The sequence below is a fragment of the Megalops cyprinoides genome, chromosome 14 (genome assembly GCF_013368585.1).
Source record: "Megalops cyprinoides isolate fMegCyp1 chromosome 14, fMegCyp1.pri, whole genome shotgun sequence".
NCBI classification, from domain to species: Eukaryota; Metazoa; Chordata; class Actinopteri; order Elopiformes; family Megalopidae; genus Megalops; species Megalops cyprinoides.
In genome coordinates, this window is record NC_050596.1 from 23427259 (window position 1) to 23453297 (window position 26039).

Here is a 26039-nt window from a genome sequence, read left to right on the forward strand (position 1 = left end):
AATAACAATCATTTTCTCTTCAGGTTTTTACAGCGAGCTTAAGTTTTATTGTGAGGGATAAACCCCCTTCATTAGATTTGAGGAGGTTCCCGGTCTCTCCCATGTCCCCAGACAGCGGTTTTACGCGCTGTGTGTGGATACACTTGTTTTCTGGGCTGTGATGGAGGGCGCCTGTCTGTGCCAGTGAGCGTTGGCTCCCAAGGTAGCTCAGGTTCCCACAGTCCTGGAGGATATGAGAAAGGCAGGCTAAACACATGCTCCAGTGAGGGAGCATGGTTTGGGTCTCCTCCTAAATCAGTACTGGACGTCCTGTTACCACCCAGCCCTCCCAGCCTGTCCCGACACCGCGGGGCAGCTGAACCAACAGTGTGGGCCGGCAGCGTGGGCAGGGGCAGCGGAGCCAGTGCGCTTGCAGTACCACACAGAAGCACCGCTCACTCACGCAGGGCCAGCGTAGACGCAGGCCGACTCGCACCGACAACTTTAAAACACATACAGATTCGCTTTTCCGGGCAGCGGTCATCAGCGAAGGAGTATCAGTCAGTAGGAGAGGGGATGCCTTAAGAGAGCAAATAAATCACAGAAGCTTGCACGGTGATGTATGTTTGTGGATCTGTGTGTGCACGTGCATGTTTTATATTTGCACGAAACACAGGTGAATAATAAGGGGCGTGTGTTGAGTGCTGGCTACCGGAGACTAACCAACACTTGGTATGCTGAAACCTGAGCTGTAGGAGGGAAAAAAAAAAGGTTTGGTACATTTTTGGGGTGGAATGGGTTTTTTTTCTTCTTCTTTCTCCCCCCACTGAAGTACAGTAGGAATATTTAGTGTGTTCATTAGTGCTTGGGGGAGTCTGGGCCACGGCCAGTTAGCTCCACGCTCCAGGTAATGTTTCCTTCCGTCAGACGGGCCTCGCCCTGCCGGTGGAGACAGCAAGGCGTCTGAGCCCTGAGAGGACCATGGCCCAGGCCTGCCAAGAGCAGGAAAAAGCCCCATCCCTCTCACATCACGTCTGATGGAGGCCTTCGGAGGCTATCAGACACGTTCTGCCATACGCGCCACAGAGGCCGTGAGCTCTGCGTTCCTGGAAACCTGCGGCCCACTTGCCGCGACTGGAGTGCGAAAACAAAACAGCCCCTTATTTCACACAAAGGTTCACTCCTTCATCAAAACATGAAAGAGTGGAAAAAGCAGGCCGTGTTATGACTTTCTCAGTGGACAAAAAAAATGTCAGTTTGATGGGATCCATAAACTCTTCCCCTTTCTGGCAGATAGACTGTGAATTAAACATGCAGGGAGTAGGTGTGCGAGAAGCACATCAAATGATGGTGGAGGTGCTTCAGAAGAGCACCAAACATAAGTAGGTTTTAAAAAAGTAATGTACTCTCTTACCACAAGCGCAGTAGCTGGTCATTCTTGGGCTAATAAAGGTCTTCTGATATTCGCAAGCCAAAGTAAAGAAAATGAATAAACCTCTGGCTTTTTGTTTAAGGCACCTTAAACATCTCCTGCCTAGTTGTAATATGTGTCGGACAACTTAGTTACTCTAAAAAAAAACAGAAAAACAATGAATCTGGGAAACTCTACCCGTCCCACTGGATCGGTCCAGCTGGCACAGAGAGGGGATGAAGAAATGTTTCCTAAACTCAACACGGACCCGGTTCTCATTTCATCTTGTAAAAGAGAGTGAAAAAGGGAGTAAAAATGCAGAAAGAGCCCTGTGGAGGAAACAAGTGCTCTGGGATACGGGTGTAGATGAAAAGGGGGAGGCAAAAAAGCGCTTATTGGGGGTCCAACTGGGGCTCTGTGGAAAGACCCTGGACCCCAAAATCTATTTAATACTTGTTCTTCAGTTGTCCATCATAATGACACATGATTTGCTAAAGGATTTGCTATTGGTTAACTGCGCCGCAACTTTCTCCCTGGAGTACCGGCTTCACGCCGTGAGGAAAATGTGGACCCTGTGTAGCAATTTGTCTTTCTTTATATATTTATTATAGGAACAAATGAGTTATTACAGGGCGATCTGATATTACAATAAATTAGGTCCTAGTGCAGCCACAACTGTTGAGGACATTTGTTATTTCCAGTTGCCAGGTCCATTGCAAAAAGCAGAGAATTAAGTTAACCGCTAAGGGTCTTTTTTTGGAGCGCTCCTGAAACCACTGTTTGGGCATTCTTTTTTTAGCATCCACATTGTCAGAAAATACATCCACTCGTGTGCGAGTAAAAGCAAGGACGAAAAGCCCCTGCTGTTTCTGCAAGTGTAAACACACGAGCTAACACCAAAAATATAGTTTACGCTTTTCCTAAATCAGACCTTGCGTGTTTTTCTGTTTCAGGTTATCATGTTCTAAAGCCTGACTCACTGAGTAGGGAGTCTAATTGCCCTTGAAACTATGTAAGAAAATACAGCTGGACAGGAGGAATAGCACAAATAGATGTGGTTTCATTTCCAATTTATACACTGCATCTTACATGAGGTTTGAAAGCCATAACTGTGCAGAAATCAGTGTTTATTACCAATAATTACAAACTCCTGGCTGTACCACTCATGGGCTTAATGCAAACACTCTGCTCAAGGCCTGAGGTGTTGAGGATTTCTTGTAAGAGTTTCTGCGACCTTTTTAAAAAACTGACCCTTCTACACATCATCAACGATCCATGCCTCCTGTAAAAAAACTATTAGGCGAGAGCAGGTGGTTTCGTATTCTCCAATTCAACATAAAACTTATTGAGGGATATTTTCCCTCATAAACACAGTCAGGTTAACAGTTCTCCTCATGCCAGCCTCATTTGCTCTCTGAAGGGACCTGTGGAAATTACTGCATCTTGCAGAAAAGGGTTCTGTTTGTCATGGTACACCGCCCAGATGTATATGCAGTGATATATGATTCCATAGCGGTGTCGCAAACCTATAGGTAGAGTGTCCACCTAATGACTCAAAAAATGGTGTAGCATGTCTTATCTTGCTATAATGTAGCATTCGGCATTCATCACCTTGATCGGGACCAGATCTCCACAAATGTAGCAAGTGTAGCTGATAAAAGGATTGTGGCTTTGAATACTGAGAGAGACCTGCGCTACAGTGTTAGATGGTGGTTTTAGCTTGTGAAGCCATCCCCACTGCGCCCAGCTCTGGGTAACCCGCTACCTCCAGAGGGGCTGGTGAGTCTGGCCTAATGTGGCCGATCAGATTTGCTTCTAGCTGCAGACATCTCCCTCTCCATGGTCTATGAACAGCCCGCCTCTGAAAGAGGCCCTTTGTGCTCCAGCATGGGGGCTTTCCTCACCCCCCGTCTCCCCCATGGCTGTTCCCCGAGCCCATGTCACCTACGCCCCTCAAACGAGTCTGCGAAAACAGACTCGGGCCCTGGGGTCGGGAAGGACCCGCTGTTGAGTGGGAGAACCAAAAATACCCAGCGGCACTTGAGTGAAGTGGCGGGGGCCGCCTGCGGCACGAGCGCCGCTGTCGAGTGGGCAAGTCGCTGGAGTCACGGCGCGAAACAAAAGAGCCAACGCCGAGTGATTGATCTGTTTTCACAAACGCTCTGGCACCGTTTCAGACGTCACTTAGTATCTGCCACAAGAGTCCACTCTGAGGCCTGGCATGGGCATATCTGCACCGGAGAAAAGGCCCAGCAAAGACAGCACTGATGGCACGTGGTGCCCGCCGCCCGCCAGAAGAACAAGAGTGATTCTTACAATTCTTACATCTGCAGCACATGTGTATCTTTATCAAGGCAGAGCTGATTGTTAACTTCAGTGCGCTGAGACTGGGGCTCTCTTTAAGTTCCAGGAAGAAAAAAAAAAAAAACAACTTTTTAATCAGACCCTTGAAAAAATGCACTGTAGTTCATTGTAATTCGATCCAAACGGCAGTTCACTCTGAAATGACCCGTACAAATGCAACAAGCTCCTTGTGGCCAATGTAAAGACAGGAAACGCTTATTTTTTCTGTGCGGGGATACATTCTTTCAGGTCATTTTTGTTTCCACTCCAGTTGCAAAATAGGCTAGAATTCTATACTATTTACTGTATGTGCGCTGGGTGCAGTCCTTGACATAAACCTAACACAGAGCACAATGCATTTGAATCCATTAGTTCCTCACAATGAAAATGAACCTCACATCAAAGGCATGCTCGCCAGTCCAAAGCTGACAATATTCCCTCAGAGCAATTCGTTTCAGCTGCACTGTAACCATTAAAGTACACTACATCTCTGTTTATGTTTTACAAGAATCTGGCACGGCACAAACAAAGTTTAGATGCGTTGGCACTTGACCAAGCGTCTGCAAACCTCAATAAGTCGAAAATTTCATAAAGGAAGAAAGTAGGAAGCCCAGGAATCCGGGCTGTGGGTTTAATTACATATCTCTCATTTAAACCGCGACTCCATCATCGCGGCTGACAGTCGGTGCGTCCTGCCTTGTCATTTTGGAGGCTGGCGTGGCAGAGAGAGGCCGCAGCACTGCGGCCAGACGACGCAGGGGCGAGGGCCCCCACAGATAGCGTGCTGCTCTACCCCTCCAGGGCTTCCTCCAGTGGGGTGGAGCATGACGTAGGCGACCCAATCTTTCTCTCCCCATCAGGCCCCACACTCAAGGGGCTCTCACATCACAACCGGGGGGGGGGCTCTGCTCCCCAAATCACCGTAATCAGTGCACTCTGCTCAGTGTAACTGTGAGCTTCTCCCCAGCCGGTAGGGTAAGATTACAGGCAGCTGGGTTTGGGATTTGGGGGGGGGGGGGGGTAAGGAGCATATTTCGGGTCTTAATTAGAAAACCCACACGTTCTGTTTTCTAAACACCCAGCTCTCCCGCCCTCTTATTTAGCTCGATATTCTGTTTCGTTTAATCAATCTCACTTTGTCGCTGTGCGTGCCTTGATGAAAAACATTGTCTTCGCTTTCCTATTTCATCTCTGTCTCCTTCTTAAAAAAAATGGCTAAAAGTATCACCATCCCCCTTTGGAGGAGTCCCAGCTCTAGTCTTCTCCTCGATGTTCTGTTCTGTGTTTAAATGCGTGAGGATGATTATGCACGTAATCAGGCCAGGCAAAGCACATGCGAGTGAAACAAGGTCAGAGGGCACACATGCTCTATTCATATTCCTTTCATCCCTCTGGCTCCCATTAAGTAATTGCACCTGTCACTAAAGATGGCACTCCCAATGGAAGGTGTCCAAAGTGACATCTCACTGTATTGTGCATTAATGACCCTCCACTTACTGAAGACAGAAACTATTATACACTTCTCTCTTACTTTCAGCCTCTTGCTTTTCTTCCAGGGCAATTCACTACTGTGCACTCTTCACACCTTCACTTCAACACGCTTAAGGCACAGGAATTCCCATCAGGGTTATCTTTTTTTCTACTCAAGCATGGGTGATTATGCCCCCAAATTATATCCCATTGTAATTTTGAGTAGATTTGATTCTAGTTATGAATACTAATATCTCACATGAGCAGGCAAAAGAATGATATGGCCAAGGGAGGTATGGTCACTGGTGACTAATAACAGGATAATGCTGGTAACCTGGCTTGAGATACCACCGTTATTTATGATCTCCATGCTTGGAGAGATTGAGTGCCTCCTTAAAGGCAGAAATGCGAGTTTCTAGAATTTTGAAATCTGACAACCTCCAGCATGGATGTATGCAGGAGAGCAAACCACCTGTAGATGCAGTCCTTTATTAATCTGGCGTATTGGTAAAATACATGTGCTGTAAGTTGTTATTCTGGGCACACTGATTAAGTGTCTAATTTGAAAAACAGTAATGAAACATAAACCGCACTGCGCAAAAAAAGGGCCTTTTTGTTGTTTGGAGGAAATCCTGTATCTGATTACATTTCTGTGTCAGCTCATACCGCTCGCCCCCTCCGTTCATCTCTGCTCTCTGATGAGAGGTTTGGGTCGGGGTGTAATTTTGTACACTGCCGTCATTGTGCGGGCAAACCCCCCGCTACCCTCCCCAGTAAGCACTTTAGCATCAAACAGCGCAGTGTTTGCCTGGTTTTGTCCGGGCCCCTGCCGGCATTCAGCTGCTGAATTGTGGGGGTCAGGAGGTGGCCCGTTGGGGGAAGTGCTCGAGGGCCATCATAGCCTCCTCTGGAGTGGTAGAGGGAACTACGGCAGTATTTGTCGAGACCCCCCCCCCCTCACCCCCCCGGCCTCTACCGCTTCTCCAGCCAGTTCTAAGATCAATATTACACTTTGCTGAGGGGGCCTGGATGGCACGCCGCAGCTTGTCCGACAATATTTGCCAGAACGCTAAAGAGACTTTTAAACAGTGTGCGAACAAACCACGGGAGGTCAGGAATTGACTCTCGTCCTTTGCTTTGACTCTGAATAAGTGCAACTGAGTGGCCAAGTGTATACTGTCCAATCAGAAAACCACCACGAGTACTGTGCAGCCATTTGCAGGATAACATTTGTTGTTATTGATTTCTTTAACCGATTTATTTTAATCTAGTTCATTTTAGTTTCACAGGTGGTAGGGCCTGCAAACCCTAGTTCTCCTTCAATAATCTGTTTTTATCACCCCCCTCCCCCCTTTCACAGTCATTATGGGTGTTTAACATCAAAATTTGTTTTTGGGTACGGCACCCTCAACCAATTCCAGAGGGGGTAAAACCAGTTTGGCTTGCTATCAGAGTAAAAATCCAGAATTCCATGCCAGAATTTGGGTACAGGCCAGATGATCCTTCCAGGAACCTCAGGGTTTATGCGCTTAGCTGCTAGTGGCACCTTTTATACTTTCATCTCCCTAAACAGCTAAAAGGCATTCCTTTCTTTTTCACTTACTGTTGCTCCCCTGTTCACTTTATCAATTTTCCCCTCTTTTCATGTCTTTCCACTCAAACAACTCCTCCTCTGTACCCACATAAACCAACGTATGGCTCATTGCTAACAACAACGGGCCCATAGTCCTTTACACATCAAGCTCATATGGTGGGAGCTCTTCTCACCCAGTATCAAATGACCGAAACCATCACAGCCCAGACTACACAGACCATCTCAGCCAAGCGCTCCAGAATTCCCTCTGTAGTATGGTTTTAGTTTCACGTATGCCAGTCAATGCAAAGTAAGCTGTCTGTCATTCTCCGATGTGCATTAAAAGGGATATGTGAAAGCACCCTAATTCTACTCCTCATTAGGCCTGTGCTGCTCGAGCACTGTGGCTCAAAAGTAAATGTTTGCTCGGTGCCCAACCTGAAATTACCCAAAACGCCACGTTGCCTGTACACATTTTTTTTTTTTAAAAAAAACTGGCTTTCCTTTTAATCTTTTTAGAGTAATCAGACATTATTCGTGTATGGTAGTATTTTGTGGTCTTATGTTGCCCCTGAGTCAGAGTGCTTTTACTCAAAGTTAATCACTGTGGTAGTTCCTAGATCCTGTGAGGAGCAAAAGCCTAAATGGGAACGAGCCTTAGTGTATGAGGTGTGTGGTTGAGCACTGACTGCCCAGGAAGCTTTGACCCAGAATCACCTCTGTTAGCTTGCTGCTCGGTAGCAAGCTCCTTTGACGTCTCGGCACTAATGGATATCATACCCCAGTTACCGACAATGTACAAAAACACATTTCTGTCAGATTGCTGGCTGCTCTGGTAAATAAAGAGTCTAACTAAGAGAGACATAAAGAATAACACATTGCTAGCCCCCTCTCATTACCCCACTGTGTCTTAGTTAAATATTTTGACCTTTCTGTCCATATGTTCCCAAAGAAAGCTGCATGTGTTAACCAAAGGGACTTGTTTTTTTAGTTTCATACTTTAATTACAGCCAAGTAAACACTTCACTCTATCCCCCTACGAAAACACATGAAAACCACTGAACAGAAGCTGGCCACTTCAGCAGGAAGAATACTTGCCTCACAAGTGAAGGCCTTCCTCATATCTTTTATCTTAAATAGCCTCATCTCTACAATTCATAAGTGACACAGGATAGGCTGACACATTTTTTGAAACCATTGTTGACCTTTTTTAATACACATTATGCAAGTGTATTCAGTTCTCATTTTGAATGAAGGCTCATTAACGGTCAGTATACAGTACTGTTAGCATACAGTACTGTTATACAGCATTACGGCTCTGAAAGGATAGGAGATGGAGTAAAATCTGATCTGGGGCTCAGCACTGCCACAATCCAAGTTCATCACCAGGGCAGAACTTCGAAATATTCGAAACATGTTCTGCCATATTAAGGCTTTAGTGAGACTCTGAAGTCTTCTGTGATCAGGAGTCTGTGTGGTCAAAGAGTCCAAATGTAGGCCAGCAACTATGGTTCTGTGTGTTCCCGGCCCAGGTAGAGGTGCCGTTTGTTCTGTCAGCCATGACAGGAGACATTCTTGCAGAATCCTGTTTTTTTTTTTTTTTTTGCTTCCTCTTCAAATTTTGCAACTGCATCAAAATGTGAACAGAGTAAACACACAGGTAGTATTTCTTTGGCGCTTAATGTGGCAAAACACTGAAACAAAATTTTGACTGTCCTAGCTCTTGCAGCATGAATCTAGTGCCACAGGCATGTGTACAGTGTCGCAGTGTGAAGTGATGCTCTGCAGGTATTGGGCAGTGGCCTGGATGGCAGAGTGAAGGGCTGAGGGAAGGGGGGGGGGGGGGTTTGGGCCGGGGGGGGGGGGGGGGGGTAGACGGCAGACGGCAGAGAGAGTGACAGTGACAGTGCCGGAATAGAGAGGGCTCCCGCTGAGAGTGGAAGAAAGGCAGGGGGGCATGGGGGGCGTGGGGTCGTCACGGTGATTTACGGGGACTGCTGGGAACACCGGGACTCTCATACCCCTGTCGTCCTGCTTAGGACTGTGCTGCATTTCTGTGGGTTTTTTTTTAAATAGCTGTGTGGCTAGAATTTGGGTTAAAGTAGGTCTGTTATAAATATTTCACAATGTGATCATTTCACAGTTAGCTGTTGTTGAGCTGATTTTATTTTCAATTTCTGCCTGTCACTGCCCAAGGATTTCACTGTTTGAATTGACAATTTCCCTGAGCATATTTCTGTGTGACTCAAATTTCCATACCAAATTAAACAGAAAGTTAACATACTCTCAACAAAGGATCAGTAAAAGCAAGATGGTTAGGTCTACAATGAATGAGCTAAGTCTCATGAAATATTGTTGTAGCTGACCCTTCTCATAGAAAGTGTCTGTTTATTTTCCTAAGTGGAACATGGAGTTTGTTACTACAGTAATGTGCCAGTAATGTACCTGCATTCCTTCACTACCTCTGTTTGCTGTGTTAACATAACTGTGGCTGTGGGAGAGAGTTTTTTTTTTCCTTAAAATCAATGAATATTTCCTTGTTTGTTTTATTTGTATTGAAGCTTAGGTATATATAATCACACCATTTGACATGCTCTGCTCAAGCCCCGAACCATGATGGTCAATCATGAAGAATTCCAAGTTGCTGCAGAATTTTTAAAAGTATGTCACACATTTGTCCCGGGGCAATCATCGCTAGTGTTGCCACTATAGTCGAGTGTAGTGTAGTGAAGCAGAGAGAGCCGCTACTGCGTGCTAGCGATGGCTTCTGCATTATGCACAGCAATTTTTCCTGGTGTTATGTCATTTATAGTCATTTATGGTTGACTGTCATTTATATATTCCAGTATCACTGGATGAAACACTAAGATCTTTTTTTCCGTAGTGATGCTCTGTCTACTATTCATGGCAATGATGGGGAATTATTTTTATTCGCCATCAGCTTTTAAATTTATGTAAAATAATGACGTTGACGGTTTGATGCTGTAGTGTTTTATGCATTTGCCCCTTGGTTTCTTTACACTCCCCAACTGTCGAGCCACATCTTACCCAGAAGGCTGCTGATTCATGGGATCTCCTGTGCAGCTGAAAGCGGAGACTGAGACAAAGAGCATGTACAATAGGAGAAATTTAAATGAAATACGGGGGTGAAAATATTTTCCCAAATGTGGGCTAAAGGCTTTCCTGGAGTAAATATACGATCTGTGCGATGTGTAGTGGGTGGAAGAAGAAATGTAGCAGGCTAGCACGTTCCAGTGTTCGTCTGGTCTGCCTGGATGTGGAGACGGCCGTTTCAGAGCTACAGATGTTCCACTGTGCAAACAAAGGATTGTGGAGGGCACATACTTCAGTGGTGAGGGTGGATCAGCTCCCTGTCTGACTCTTGATCAGTTTTTCTGTGCGTGCTGAGGGTCCTTGGGCTTGAAAAGCAGGCCCTGTTACTATACCCACTCCACTACAGACAGAAAGTAATGTCCTAATGCATGTTTGCTTGGCAGCTGCTGAAGTTTGTCTTGTAATTCATGACATTGTTGACTCTGTGCACCCCCCCCCCCCCCCCAGCCCCCCAACCCTCACATTGCCACCACACACAACTCCTTTACTGCAGAGTGAATTGAGGCTGTTTATTTTGCCTGAAGTGGGGAGGGGAAGATCGGGGGGGGGGGTTCGGGGGAGTGATGCCCCTCCGCTGTGCTGAGGTGAAAGAGGATGGGAGGCATTTGATTTAACGATCAGCACACATGACCCCCCCCCCGTTGCACTCGGGACGGGATGAACAGCAGAGTTAATGCCCATTGCCTCCGTCATGTTAATCACCCAGCAGTGGGAATGCAGTCCCATTGTCCAGAGGAGAGTTCCTGTCTGGCCCCAGCCCCTCTTTTGGCCCTACACAAGGAAGGCCCCATGCTGAGCATCAGACACGCCCACTTTCTTCAGCAGCCCCTCCCCCTCCCACCACACCCTTCATGGAATTAGAGATTTGCAGGTTCTTACATTAAGATCATGATGTTAATGAGGGACACATTTATGTAGTTAACATCACCTATGTGTCCGTGGCTAGGACTGGCAGTATTCTTCTCACCTATAAATTGATATATTTGCTATGTATTTGGTATATTTATCTTAAATTGTCTCCCTTTTACTGCTTGATTGTGAGATCTCCTCCCAGATTAGAGCAAAACCTGCTGCTTTAGGGGAAATGTCATTATTACTCTAGATGTCTAGGGTCCATGTTAAGGGAGCCAGTTGGGTACATATTTATGGCATGCAATCTTATTCATGTCAGCTCTCTGCATTGAAGGAGCTGAGGAGTTGAAGAGCGGCTGTACTCAGCTTTTTTTTTTTTTTTTTTTACAAAATTGAATCACCAGAAATTAGGATTTTCCCCATTATTATATTATTTGTGTACAGGAACCCCAAGAAAAAAAAACACAGCTGGCCTTGGACTGAGAAGGAAAAATGTAGGGGGGGGGAATGCCTGGAGCTTTGAGTTTATGAAGAGAGCAGGGCAATTTTGTAAAGCACACTGTATGTAGTCTAAGGCGTTTCGAGACAAATTTGAGGGCCCAGAGCAGACAGTCAAGGAAAATGCTCCCAACTGGGCCGTCTGATTCCTCAGCCCCCCTGCAAAGGGAGCCGGAGCCAAACTCGCAAAAGGCATCTGCACCCCTGCAGCTGCTGCTCATTTACCTTTTACAAGAGAGTCCCTGACTGAGATGGCTTCTCCAGAGCGCGCCAAAGCCAGGCAAAGGAAACACAGAGAGAGAGAGAGAGAGAGAGAGAGAGAGCGAGGCCGGCATTCCCTCTGTCCCGTCCAACAGCGCTGACCTTATTACCACAGAGGTCTTCCCCACAGCGCGCTGGTGACGACGGCCACAGGACTGTAGTATCTCACAGCCCGGCGAAGGACTGTGCGTGGTTATTACCGGACTGACAAGGGCACCATTAGGTGTTTAACCAAAGTCAAAAGGAAGACTTGTGTGGAGACAGCTTTAAGTAAGAGGGTGACCACTACCCTGTGTATCCTGTCCCAGATGTTAAACCAGCCCTGAGGGAGAGGCTGGCCAGTATGTGCTTTGGGATGGATGGAGAGGATGTGGGCGGGACAGGCCCACAGTGGACAGCTTATGGACCTTGGAAGCACATTAAATCTCCCAGGGTACAAAAATCAAACACATTTTGCTGTTTAAACAGGCCGTGTATCACGTACATAGCAAACCCTTGAAAAAGCCACAGAGATTCAGATTTCGCGATACTCTTCACCAGCTTTGATTACTCTGGTTAGGTGGAGCTAAGCTGGAAAACACACTTCTCACCAGTGATAAACAGGCATTTAATCCTGTGAAACCAAAGCTCTACTGCCCATGTCTTCTCAGCTCCACAACCAGCTCCACCACAACCAGAAAGGCACACCTGCAGGGCTCTTGGGCGCTGGGTACAGGATTATGAATAAACTTAGCAAAGGTGTGCTTAAGTTGGACTTGAAAAGCCCATGGCCCTCAGCTGTATTTGATGCTCTGGGCACGTCCCCAGCTCTGCTGGTTCTCATTTAAAAGGCCTGCGTTTTTATTGGGAGAGAATGCTGGCAGAGGCCGATTGTGGCACTCCGTAGTCACCTCCAGCCAGTCAGCAGGAAAGTCAGAGCCAAGGGTCCCAGGGCTGTTCCCCTCCCTTGAAAAGAAGTTTTCAGAGGGTTGGTGAAGGATTTGGTGAAATGAAAGTGGAGTTACCCAAAGAGGAGGGCTCAGATTGGCAGAACAAGAGGTGTTGTTTAGTCACGGGGTATCACGCCCCTGCCCTAAGGGCCATGGAGGACGGAACAGAGTGTCATAATAGCATGACAAAGCAGAGCAGCCCATTCCATCAGGAGCCCCCCCACCCCCCCCACCCCACCCCACCAACCCAGCTATGCTGAAGGCTTTGAAAAGCGCTGAGACAACAGGGCCCAAAGCCTGTTCTATTTTGGGGCACTGGAGGTACATATCTGACTTTCATGCGAGGGAGGAGAGTGTCAAGAGGCGTGAAGCAGGAAGCGGTTGCTATTTGTGCTCATGGATCATCCATCACCCGCCATCAGTGTGTACAATGAGGAGAAGGGGAAGCACAGAGAAGAATGGCACATCATTCAAAGCAGGTCAGGCTTTGCACTCCTTTCGGCTCCGAGCATCCTGTAGAGATAAAATACTCAGAGAGTCACTTATCAGGACCACATCCAAGGCCTTTCTCGTTCTGCCAGCTGGAGCAAGTGACATCGACACCGCATTGTCACTTTTGTGTCGGACTTTATTCTTAACGTCTGCGACGGTCATTTTTCTCCTTCCGGTGGAAAAGACCAGGCTTCCCGTCAAATTGGCGTCGCCATCGGAGGAGCCTCTCCCCCTCAGTGAGGCATAATCCCAGCCGCCCCCTGGCTAGGGTGCCAGCGGGGTAATATGAATGTAAGCGTGGGGAGCACGGTGACAGCCCCGCCAGCGCGGCTTTAATTTATCGCATCTTAATTATCACTCTGGTTCGCCGGTTTCTACGGCTCGGGCCCGGGTTTTTTTTCCCCTCCCTTCACAGCCCACCTTTTTCATCATGGCCCCGGGCCTTAAAGATAATAAACTTTTTGTTTAAGGTAATTACTTAATCTCGACAAACCCGCGTGGTAAGCAGAACCATTAAGCGAGCGGGCGATAAATCAGAGCCCGGCCAGGTGGGTGATTTACTCCCGAGGTGTAATCAGTCTCGGGGACCCTCGCCGTCTTAAGTGCCCAAATTACACGAACAGCATGCTAACGACGCGGCGCTTGTCTGTCGGCGGCGCGCGGCGGAGGCCCGCCCGTCAGCCAGCCCCGCCGCGCCCCTCTTTCTCGCTTTTCAATGCCAGCCGCCGGCACGCTTGCCCCACAGCAGAATGATGCATGGGGGTTATTAGCAGGTGGCCCGGGCGCAGCTGCCGAAAGCTGATAACTCCCCCCTCCGGCTCTGCTGCCGGGGGCCGTGGCCCACGGCGCTCCTTAAGTGCGGACTTGTCCGTGCCGTTCGGCGGGACTGTCGGAGCCTGGAGGAGGCTCACATAATCGCCTGCTCGTTCATGCTGTGGTGAGCAAAGTGCGTTTATAAAAATGTATACACACACTTGCATGCAAATACACACACACACACACACACACACAAAGTGGAATATGTTATATGTTATATAAATAATCATTGAAAAGAGTCACATACACATAAATGAGTGATATTTTACTCTGTAAAAGTTTTTTTTGAGAATAAAGGGTGTTATTGTAAAAATAAATATGCAAAATGGGATTTTGATAGGGGTAAACACTGCTGTATGTTGGTATTTTGTGTACGCCCTGCGTGTTACTGCTTTACTCAGTGTTGATGCAACAGCAGCGAAGTCCTCCTGCTGCACCCGGGTTTTAGTTCTAGGAAAAGCAGGAAGCTGGCCAGGCCAAAGTCAGTCACCACCTCAGTCTGAGGGAGACCAATCAGAGTCTGAGATGCCACAGACAGCCTGAAAAACAGAGAGAGCCTGGAATGCACAAATGTAAATGGCCAGCTGGAATGACTTTGTGTGTGTGTGTGTGTGTGTGTGTGTGTGATACGGCAGATTTATGAATGGTGTTAGACCAAACAGATTGTGCCTGAGAAAAGCCAGCAGGTCCACTCTCAGTAAACACGGACAGGAAAGCACTCGAGATACGGCGCTCGATGAAGATCGACCACATCTGGAGCTCGGCGCTTATGACAATGTGGTATAAATACAGCGACGTGTGCTTCTGCTCTCCAGTCCTGCTTGCTTCGCATGCCACAGATGTTATCCTGGTTGTCTTTTTAAAGACGTTTCTGTCATCAAATGAAGGAACCGGGGCCTGTTTGGGGACTCCTCTGAGCATTGTAATTATGCACATTAGTTTGTTCCACATGCTTTGCCTTTGATCTTACTGCAGAGTTACTTTTCCCTTGTTTGTGTTAACAAACACTTGTAATTATTTTAGCAATTTCATCTGCTATTGAGAGTTTACTATCGCTATTTCTAGTAGATGACAGAAACAGTTAATGACATAAGCCTTTAGCATTTAATGACATTAAAAAAAAAACTTTGAAGAGTACCCTCCTAATTGTCCATTCAACAAGATAAGAGGGACTCTACCGGTGGATATTTAGGAGGGATAAAATCTAATTGGCTATCTAATGTAACATGACTGAGATCTAAACCAACACCTATACAGTTCTGATGTAACCATGTTTGCTGAAAATTTCAGTGTGTCTGGAACTGCCGTGTTAAACTGAAATGATATTGAGAGCAGCTAAGGATATGTATGATTGAAAACTAAATAGTGTTCTGTGCTCCCTAGTATTTAATACAACATTTACTTTAAAAAAATAATATTGAAATGGAAATGGGAATCTGTTAAAAAAAAAAAGTTTAAGCCTGGAAAGAAATAAAAACATTTCAAATGTAGGTTGCTTGTCTAAGTTGGAGCCATGTTAAATCTCGGACTTAAGCGTCACTACTCTACCTGTCATTTACGAGCTGGGAAGCCCAAACCTAATCTACTTATCCTCTGTTGAGGAAACCCACATCAATGAAAAAATGTATCATTTTACAAACCCCTTGCGGTATTCAAAGAAAAGAGCCATTCACTTAATGCCTCCTTTCATTGCTCAGAGCGGTTACGTGCATCCATCTAAAACCATAATCCCTTTGTCGCCATGATTAACCTAAGTCTTGGGAAAAATTATCTCTGCAGTCTAAATATGGATGTCATACAGTGAAACTCACTCAGGTCCAGGATAGCACAAGAAAACACAGGCTTATTGACCTAATAAATGGATAACAGCTGTAGCCAGTGGCAGCTCCTGTAGATGTGTGTTTAACATGGGATACTGCATTCCTTTTTTTTCCAGCGCCATGTCAGTAACAAATTGCAAGCTACCGAAAGGCTCCCAACACCATTGGAGACTGTGGGTCGGCCTGTCATTTCCCAGGGTGCAGTGCAGCGCGGGGGCCTTGTGTGTAGCAGTTGGCATGGCGCTGTGTCGTTAGGACATGAGCCAGCTTATTCTGCTGGAATTTCCTGTCTGAATCTAATTCCAGCCCCCCCCCCCCCTCACTCCCCCCTCACTCTCTGAACGAGACAGAAAAGCTTTTTAATTACACTGCCGAGGGTTCACTTCTCAGGATATTATTATTGTTATTGAGCACTTCCTCCGAGGATGAGCCTCTCCACTACAAAGTCGGCCCCGGATCTCAGATCCGTTTGGACATGAAAAGTGAATGTCTTCCCTTCGCTCTGAGGCTCAGAGTGCCTTTTGTTAATATTTAACACCTGGCATTGTCTTAAGGAGATCAATCCCTACTTAAGGCAGAAACAAAAGAGGCAGGGATGCTTCTCATAGTCGCTTTTCCAGGATGTTTTGCACACCGGGGACATTATCATGGGGTTTTAGAAATGATAATATTTAAAAAGAAAAACAAACAACGTTACGATGACACAATCTGAAGGCCCCAGAGATAACTATACTGACACAGGATGACCAGATGAGTACATTCCTTCACAGGATGAGCACAGATACACACATACAGACCTTAAATAAAGTGACGGTAGTTTTGGACGCATTTCCTTAGTTTTGCCTTTAAACAGTCTTCAAAAAACCTCTGATCCTGAATAGCTGTACCAACAGTGAAACTCCCGAAGTAAGAGCTTGGTGTTTCTGCGCGTGCGCAGAGGGAGTGACTGTGAAAAAGCGAGCAGGTCTCGCCGCAGCCTTCCTCCAGATGTGAAAACAAATGTTATCACCCCAAAGACTAATAGATGTGAGGTCCTGAGCACGACACCCCAGCACCGCACCCCCCGAGGGGGATTGGGAGGGGGGTATTGGGCCCAGTAAATCAGGTAAACGCGCCTCTTGAACTCTCCAGAGCGCTCGCCTTTTGTTCTCCCTGTGGCGCGGGAACAATGGAGCTGTCTGGGTGATGGAATAAGCTTGCTCGGTCAATCCCCCCATCGCCCCGGTCTGCTGACCGGCTCAGGACAGCCCAACCGTGCCGCCCCCTCCCCGGGGCACTCTGAGAAGGGGGGGGGGGCATGGGGAAGGAACACGCCCCTGTCCTAATATGACAACCGCGACTTCTTGCCACACAAACACACACATTCAACTTTTTTTCTGTGGGAGAGGCTTTTAACGATGCTCACTCAGTGCAAGAGGGGAAAATTAGTGTGTTTTCGGTGACTGCAGTGGGTCTGTGTTGACACATGAAATATTCAAGAGCTGAGCGTCAGTCAAAGGGGAAAAACAAGCATAATGTGCATAATTGTAAGGATAGGGTTGCTGTTTGCCTTTATTTCAACTTTCTCATTCTGTATGCCCTGCTCTTAAAATTGAAACCTGAGGCTTAAATTTCCCAAAAAGGACTTGTTGGCGTTACCGCTAAGCCCAAAGAAAAATACAGAATTGCTCGTATGTTTTCCAGTTTTCAGTAACAGTACTTTGTCATTTCTTATCATGGCCATCTAAGTTTCTTTTCACACTTTCAGCCTCTGCTGCGTCTTCTTCCATGTTGAAGAAAGGAGGAAAGCGTGGGATTTTTTGTACACCACTCCTTTGGAGTCTGAGGGAAGGCTTTTCAACTTCCCCCGAGCCAGTTAGCATTCAGCGCAGTGGCCCATGACTTCAGCGTAAGAGAATTCCAGTGGTGTTCTGGGCTGATCCGCTCTGTCATGTTTTCACGACCCAGTTCTCGCCAGTTCTTTGTCCCGGGCCTTCCCCCGACCCCTCTTCCCCCATTATCCCCTCCAATAATTCACCCGCGCCATTATTAATGGTGCATTAACTTGGGGCTGGGCTTTGAATAAAGCTGTTTTGCTTGCACCCACTCAACCACCCCATGCACTCACACAGAGGGCTATTATACTGGTTACTGCACGTCGCCGTGAAAAATGTCTGCCTCCCTGACATATGAAAGAAAGGGAGGCCAGCCAGTTTGCTTGGACACAACCACTGCTGAAGAGTTTAAAGAGATGCAGTCGCTTTTCTTATAGGGGGGGGGCGTTTGGCTGAAGAGTTTCTCCGACACTGTCGTTTATGTCCTCTTTTCAACAGCTGCTGTGCATTACTGTTGCGCATTTTGTCTCTCAGGTGTATTTTATGGTAAGTTTTAGATCAATTAAACACAACCTGCGGCTTTTTCCATGACAAACACCATAAAGACGGGAAATAACTGGTGTGCTAGTCACGCGGCTTTTTTTAAGGGCAATGAAAGCAAAAGGCCTACAGTACGTACGAGTATTTTCGACAGTGTGTTCTAGACAGTGTGTTTGTATGGCATGTGTTAAAGATGGTTTCACTGCAAACGACAGAGCTAGTTACCCATAAATTACATTACTCATATGTGTATTTATATAATGTGTTGGGTAATTTTTGTTTAATTTTTAAACAAAGATTTTGCGGGACCATAATGCCACAGCATTGTGACATTTCCAGGGCTGTTTGCCCCTTAGTGCTTTAAACACTAAATAAAGCTCAGACAGTGTGGAAAAGCGCAAACGCTGACCGTCTCGAGACGAAGCACATACCTTCAAATAGACCACTCCTGATTCAAAATTGGACACTGTAGCGTAGCCGAGCTGGAGGGGGGCCATTTTCTGGCCGCTGGGACGAGCCTGTCTGTCACATTGTCAGGTGGTAAGTGAAAAGAATGGCACAGGAATGCTGACTCACACAGGTTCTATCTGTTGGGCCCCTAAGGCCCGCACCCCCCCCAGAGCACGCACTGCTCAGGTAGAGATAATGATCTGTGCCCCTGACCCCTCCAGTCTCTGGTCCCAGGTTACCTCTGACTCGCTGATGCGCGTGATGGCCAAAGAATTTTAATACGATCCAGAGGTCTGCCAGCACCTCCTCTCCTCCCAGAAGAAAAATGTCACACGAGTTTACAATTAGGAGCTCTGAAACTGTAAGGACGGAAACGTTCTCAAACCGTTAGAACCACTTTGATTATGAGTGGGAGAAGGAGCTGGGGGCAAATCCCTTTGGTGGAAAGTCTCCAGAAAAGCCAAGCGTCATAAGAAAAATCTTAATGAGAAACAAAACTCTGTAAAAAAAAAAAAAAAGATACTGAAAGCACACTTCATACACCATTAAAATGAGGCTTAACCATACTAAAGATTAACTGCGGTTACTTGTAATCACAACAATTAATGAGGTCTTGTTGTTTTTAATAAGACAACCTGAGCCAGAAACCTTTTTTTATTACGGGAAGACGTTGCTTTTTGCAGTTTTTTTTATTCACAAATAAAAAAACGAAACACGCACCAAAAGGCCATAATGTACAAAAAAATCCACCCAATATAATTCGAAAGCTCTAATTAGACAGTCCCTGCGTAACAGCTTGACTGACTAAAAGGTTCCAATTACTTAGCTGTAAAGGAACTTCAAATAAATGCAGCAGAATTTTATTTAAAAGGGGTCAGAGATATTGACGAAATCTTGCCTGTGCCCAAATGGTATTAATTATTGCCACCATTCCCACATAATTCGAGTTCCAAGGATGGCAAACATTTTTTTCCCCTCCTTCGGCTGGTAGCCATTAGCCATTGTTTACTGGCCGTTATGGCCTTTCCCTGGTTTAATAATGTAAGCGTGACTGCGCACCCTGGGCTGTGTGTCTGCATGACTGCGCAGACGTCCCTGCAGCGGGACGTGTTGCTTGGCAGGGATGCGCAGATGGAGCAGGGGCAGAGAAAAGGGTTTTCCCAATGCTGTCAGCTCCCGTTTGCGTCGGGGCTGCAGTTTTCCTTGATATGGCCTATCATCTCCCCCAGTTCAAAGACTAGTCTAGCTGCAGGTCTTTGTCAAAAGCCCAGTTGGATATCTTTTATGTTCGAGATGTAGGATTTCTTAGGATGACTTTGATTATTTATTTATTCCACTTCTCTTGTGTGATAGTGCCAATATTTTACACGAAACTGCTCGGCTCGCTCTGAAATTCATGTTGCTTTATTGTAGCGCTTTTGCCTTTGAACATTTTTTTTTCAAAGTCCAGCTTTTTTTTTGAAGGCCCCTCTCTTTTTCTCTCCCCTCTCTCTTCTCCTGTCTGCAGGCCCTCACCACATATTCCCGACCTTCCACACGCCCATCCCCATCGATGTGCGCCACCACGAAGGAAGATACCATTACGACCCACACGCCCTACATGCAATGCACGGGTAAGTCTCACACTAATTTGCACATGTACTTTTGTTAAAGTTTTGCTGCATTTCCCTGGTTTTGTAAAGTTTTTAAATCAAATTAATAATTTACCCCTAGCATCATCTTAGTCTTCCAATCTGTAAACCATTTTTCAATTGACTGAGCTTTCTAGCTTGTTTTGTCACTGGTGATTGACTACACGTAGAGAGTAATGCTTTTGACAAGCAGGCAGGTCAAATTTGGATTTCAGATGACAGCTTGACTTTTGATTTGTTTGAGTGGAAAGCTTTAAATGACACATGACTAGAATGATATTGAAGAATGTCCTGGGTATGCGCGTGCGCACGCGTGTGTGTGTGTGTGTGTGTATGTATGTGTGTGTGTGTGTGTATGCATGTGTATCTGTGTTTTTATGTGTGTGCTGTGAAGTGAATCAGGGGAAGTTTGGAGGGTTTTGAGGTCACTTTGTCTGCTCAGATAGAGCTGGGTTTTTTAGAACTGGGAGATCCATTCCCCCCATTAGCCAACCCTGCATAGCTCTGGGAGACAAGCATTCCAGATAAACGACAACATTGACGTGCAATTCAGGCAGATATCAAAGACAGATGAGCCACATTTGAAAAAAATCATAACAAAAAAAGAGGAGTTTAATATGGGGAAAACAGAATGTTAACATTTCCTCTCGTATCTCTCCTCTCCCTAACATTTTATTGCACGGGACAGCTTTGTGATTTTGGCCCGCGTCGAACAAAGGAACTGCCGCCAACAGACATCCTCTTTCCATTAACTGGGCTTTACAGAGAGGGATCCATCACGTACAGATCATGCTCAGAGCGCTAGTCCCATCCACCTACCACAGCCTTCAACGCAGCCCAGAATATTACTGAGGGGCTAATCTGTCAAGGACAGGAACAGCGGCCATGGAAAAAAAAAACCCACCATAACACCCTAATTAAGACTCGTTTGATCACATTTATTTGACGCGCACTTGGTTCTTTTTCTGTACGTTTCTCTTTCCAGTGGACTTCTGTGTTGGAAAGTTTGGATGGCTGCATCTTTGTGTGAGGATAAGCGCCGCACTTGGTTCAGTGTAGTAAAACAGTCACACACGGCAGTGTGGAATTTGTTTAACAGAGCTGCTCGACTGGCCTGTCCAAGTCATACCTTTATCTTAAAAAAGGAAGGTAGAAAAATCAATAGAGTTGTGGAAATTGTGCTGTTCCATTAAAATTCACAGATTTGATGGTGATACATACCGGGTGCCTGGCGGAAGCAGGGCTATTCATCACAGGGGCTGGAAAGTAGGGAAAAAATTCTGTCTCAGTACTCGGCCACCTTGATTAATGTGATTTGATCTTGACAGTGCACCCCTAATTCATCAAGACCTTGATCTAGCTGTCTTTTCCTCTGCCTGCGCCAAATTCATCTAATTACGCGAACATTGCGCAGCAAATTAAGTGTGGTGTCATTTGTCGCCAGCCACGGGCGCTTTATTATCCGCTTGCGGCGACGTGTCAAAGGTCCCCTCCTCGATTGCCTAACATGACATCTCCACACGGTCCCCTTTATCATTGTTTGCATATAACATAATGAGGGCGCGGGTTATTTTGTCAAAGCTGTCATAAGAGCGGCGGTGGGACAACTTCCATTTTTTTTTTTTTTTCCCCTGCAAGTGCAACGGGACAGCTTCTTCATTGCTGTCGGGATGACAGTAAGCCCTGCAATCTGCTGTTTCCTCCTGGAGACAGAGTGCGTAAAAATGGGACTGTCCCGTCTGACGGCTGGCAATGGGGAGCAGGTACCGCATGACACAGAGGGCCGTGGTAGCCGGCGGTCAGTAAAGCCGCACACTTTTACCGCACAGACGCACACACACTTTCACAAGCATCTCTGCGATTTTAAACGCCTTGTAGGACGTCATTAGGGCAACAGTGTCCTTTTAAGATTGACAGTGTTCGCTTTGTGAATGTAGTGTACAGTTTAATTGGGAGAAAATTAATTTTTATACAACGCGTGTTTACAGCCTAATTTTCAGCTGATGAGAGTTTGTTGACCTTTTCAGCTCCCTCTGCTTTTAATCCGAGCTGTGGAAGGGAGTAAGCAAACCTCAAAACAAACCAGTCTGTCCCAGTATAACAGGAAGTCATTTAAACTGAAGCCTCTTCCTCCCCATCTTGGTTTTTCAGCTCCTCTGGGTATTTATGCTGAGAGTTCATAACCATGAGCAACCCAGACCAAAGAAGCTGCTCTTGCTCTCTCTCTCTCACTCACTCTCTCTCTCTCTCTCACCAGTATACTCATGAAGAGGATTGTGTCTGCAAAACAGCCCCAGGGCTGTATGGGCAAGTCGCTGTGATTGGGCCCATTATTTCCTAAATCTGTGGTTTCTGCCTCCGGTGCTCTGTGACTAAGTGTCGAACAAAGGCCACATTCTCTCGCAGAGTTTTCAGAGTTTTCAGATGATACCCGTCCCTCAATTGGTCATTGTTTGTTCAGCACTGTCAAGGACAGATCTGCAGAACTGACTACTGTACTCAATTGTTACAATATTTCTCTTCCCGCCTGGAAGGTGTAGATTTACCAGAGTGAATGACTGACAGCAGAGCCTAGCATTGAATGCCTGAGTAGAATGATACCTGCATGAGTGCTCTGAACACAGTTTTTTAAAGGTGACCGCAGACCCCCACATTTAAGGAGATATATTTTCAGAAATATTTGATTGATTTACTTTAACTAGACTATAGATCTGTGTCACTGAAGTCTAGTGTTAAAGAAGGTTTTGCTCCTCAGAATTCATTTTGCAGGTATTGACCCAGTACAATGGCATCAACCAGCTGCTACTCAAAAAAAGAACATAAAAAAAACAAGACAGACAAGCTGTGTGCCAGCAATTCATATCAAGCTGAAGGAAACGTCTGTAAAAATGAACTCGTCAGGCTGGTAGTTGTTGTGTGGCGAATGGCACGGGAGAGCTGACATAAAGGTGAAGAGGTTTGTGGAGTGCCGGGTCTGATGAATGGAGAGCAGACTGAAAAGCAGAGGAGAGTAGATATTCTGTCAGTAAATCCTGGGGCGAGGTGAACCGCACTTTTGTTTACACGCAGATGGATGATTCCCCATGGACGCATGCTGACATGTTTTTGGAGAGGAATAATTAATATCCGTAGTCCCCCCCACCCCCCCGTAGTCGCGGGAACTCGGCAGAAAAGAAGTGGATGGACAAAACAGAGCCCTTGTGAACGCTCTGACGTGGACCGCTGTCTTTTTTTTTTCTGATTCACAGCGATAAAATTATGCCAAGGGTTCGTGTGGCGCAGTTGTGGCCTGCAACACCCTCCTCTCTAAACAAACAAAAGCGTTACCCTCCTACCAGCCAATCAATCTCATTTAGCCAGCAGTTGGAATGTGTTGGCGAAATAGATTTTCCATGTCAACAGTTTCGTGTTTGCCGGCAAGCAAGCTGACGCACATGCCGTGTTGGATGCGGACGCCTCTGACACGTTCTGCTTCCTTGCAGTGTTAGTTTTAGGCAACTTGTTGTGGCAGTAATAGAAGGATTAAAGGATTCTTCCAGATTACATTAAGGAATGCTTTTGTGAGAAGACACATATTAGAATCTGCTATTAATCATGCGAATTTGCAAATTAATCACAACCTCAGGCATGACTCCTCAGGAGAGCCTTTAATAGCGCACAGTATATACAGTCCCGAAGTAACCATGCATCATAATCACGCAGAGCTGTACCCAAAAAACAAAAATTAATTTGGCAAACTGGATTCCAAACAGAGTTTGTTTGTTTCTAGGTCATGGCTTTGTCTTTGCGTAGGGCGGGGTCCAAAAGCACTGTCTGTTTTATTAACCATCCGCATCTCGATGTGGGCCCCAAAACCTACAGCGGCAGTGTATTATGAACCTGCTTTGGACAGTGCGATTTATCTAAATCAGAGCACCGATGCAGAGGTACAGACAAGACTGTGTCATGCTGCAGTTCATCTCCAGTGCTGTGCGACAGCACCTGGGAGAAGCATGCCAAAAAGGCAAATACAAACTTGTTTGCAGAACTAGCAGCAATTCATGACAGTAGACCCGTGATTATCCCTTGGGGGGGGGCGGGGGATAGGAACACCACCTTTGGTTTCAAGTTCTCCTACTGGAAACACTGGGGGTGTTCTTTGTGGAAGTAACACAGGAAACCATCCACACAGGACATCCCCCCCATGGGTTTTCTGAGACTGCAGACCTTGCAAAATGAGAGTCCGTCTTTTGTCAATGATCGTTCACTTTAAAAGTGTTAGCAAGCCCCCCACCCCAGCCTATGTCTTGACCAGAACATGAACCATGAACAAGGCTGAACTGCAGTTATACTGGCAGTACCTTTGACTGCTATGGAATGACATGGGAAGGGCACCAAGGAGTGATATAAGGCAATAGGTATGCATTGTAGCAAACAACAATCTCCCAAACTACGAAGGAAATGTGTGCAGCATTAGTGTTCATGTTACGAGAATCTTTGTCCCTCCCCCACCCTCTTCATAAAGACAATGTCCTCTTTAACAGTTACCTGTAACATAGGAAGAACCACCCATGTCGATATGATGGAAGCCTACTGAAATGACAGGTACTGATTAAGAGACAGCTTTTCAGAGCTCTCCTTGGCTCACAGGCCTACAGTACCTGGCCTGTCTTTGACTACAGTCTGATCTCTGAAAGAGCACCTCAAGTAATGTCTTGTCAAAGAGGGCGGATCGGGGAGCCTTCAATAATAGTACCTGTCAGAGAGGCCCCCTATTTGTGCCTCAGACTGTAACATGCACGGTAATAAATTATTCTAGATTGTCTCCAACTTCAAACAGTGTCAGTTTCCTTGACTGTTTTATTCTGTCGTTTTGCGCTGTCTGTTCCTGCTTTGTAAAAAGGGAACAGTGGAAAAATGAACCTTGCAGAGGAATGTTTAACACATAAATAGACTAATTGGTGTTTGCTTTGCCACACATTCCAGTCAGAGATCAAGGAGAGAAGGCCATATACCGCTGCCACACAGAAGCCAGGTTTAGTGACTTTTTTAGCGTACTGTATTGTGTTGCCTATATAAAAGGTATTTAAAATCCGGAGTAGTGCTGCTTTGTCCCCAATATCATGGGATACTTTCTGTAATTCAAATGATGTATATACCTCAGTGTAACTTCATAAAGGTAAAGGTTATCATAATATTCTGCGTTCTTTTTTTCCATCCATTTTGCACTTTTTGCATCCTCAAAACATGCATGATGCACCTTAAGGAAAATGTATACATTCTCGAACTACTGTTTTATTGTGCTATCAGGTAGCCATATGATAACCCAGTTAAACTTTATCAAAGCACCTGTTTGCAAAATCTCTTGTGCTGCAACACTGTGGGTTTTACACCACCTCGGCGACACTCATTAAATCATAGTGTCTTACCCAATCAGGTTTGCCCTGAAAACTGTGGGAAGCGGCAGCACTCTCATCTGTGATCACTGAGTAGGTTGAGCAGGTACAGTGCGCAGAACTCCGGAATAGATGCCTACCACACACAGATAATAACTGTCTGGTATTAACAGCATGCCACGACTAGAAGGACCTCTTTCCCTGCAGGGCCACTGAGGTAAGAACTATTCTTCAAAGATCTCACACTCTCTGCACTGAGTGGGAGTCAGTGTCTTTTGTTGGCAACATGTATATAGGAACCCCCTGTTGTAATAATGCAATTAATTCCACAGGCAGACTTATGAAATTTGAATATCGCATTATTTATTCAGCAATGTTGCTTCTTGGACTGTTTTAAGTAGTTTCTACAAAGGAGTTTGTTCGAGGAAGTGGTATGCATATTGTATGTCTGCTGGCTGGCTGAATACAGAAATATTTATGCGCTTCTTAACTAAATCACTGAAGTCTTCCATCTTCAGTGCTGTCCCAAATCTATTTGATCTCTAGATAGTACTGAAATGCACATGTTTCGGTGTACACATTATCACAGTACACGTTTACTTTTGGGGTTTTATCTGGAGGCTTTCTGTGCCTGACTGTACTTTTCTCAGCTCCAGGGTGTATTTCACAAT

General features: G+C 45.9%; 1 protein-coding gene across 1 annotated transcript in view; it reads left to right on the forward strand.

Moving 5' to 3' along the window:
* gli2a (GLI family zinc finger 2a) overlaps positions 1–26039 on the forward strand; it is an 86483-nt gene that overhangs the window by 32321 nt on the left and 28123 nt on the right. The window contains exon 3 of the mRNA XM_036545871.1: positions 19870–19975. Coding sequence (XP_036401764.1) covers positions 19870–19975 — 106 coding nt within the window. The remainder of the gene's footprint in view (positions 1–19869; positions 19976–26039) is intronic.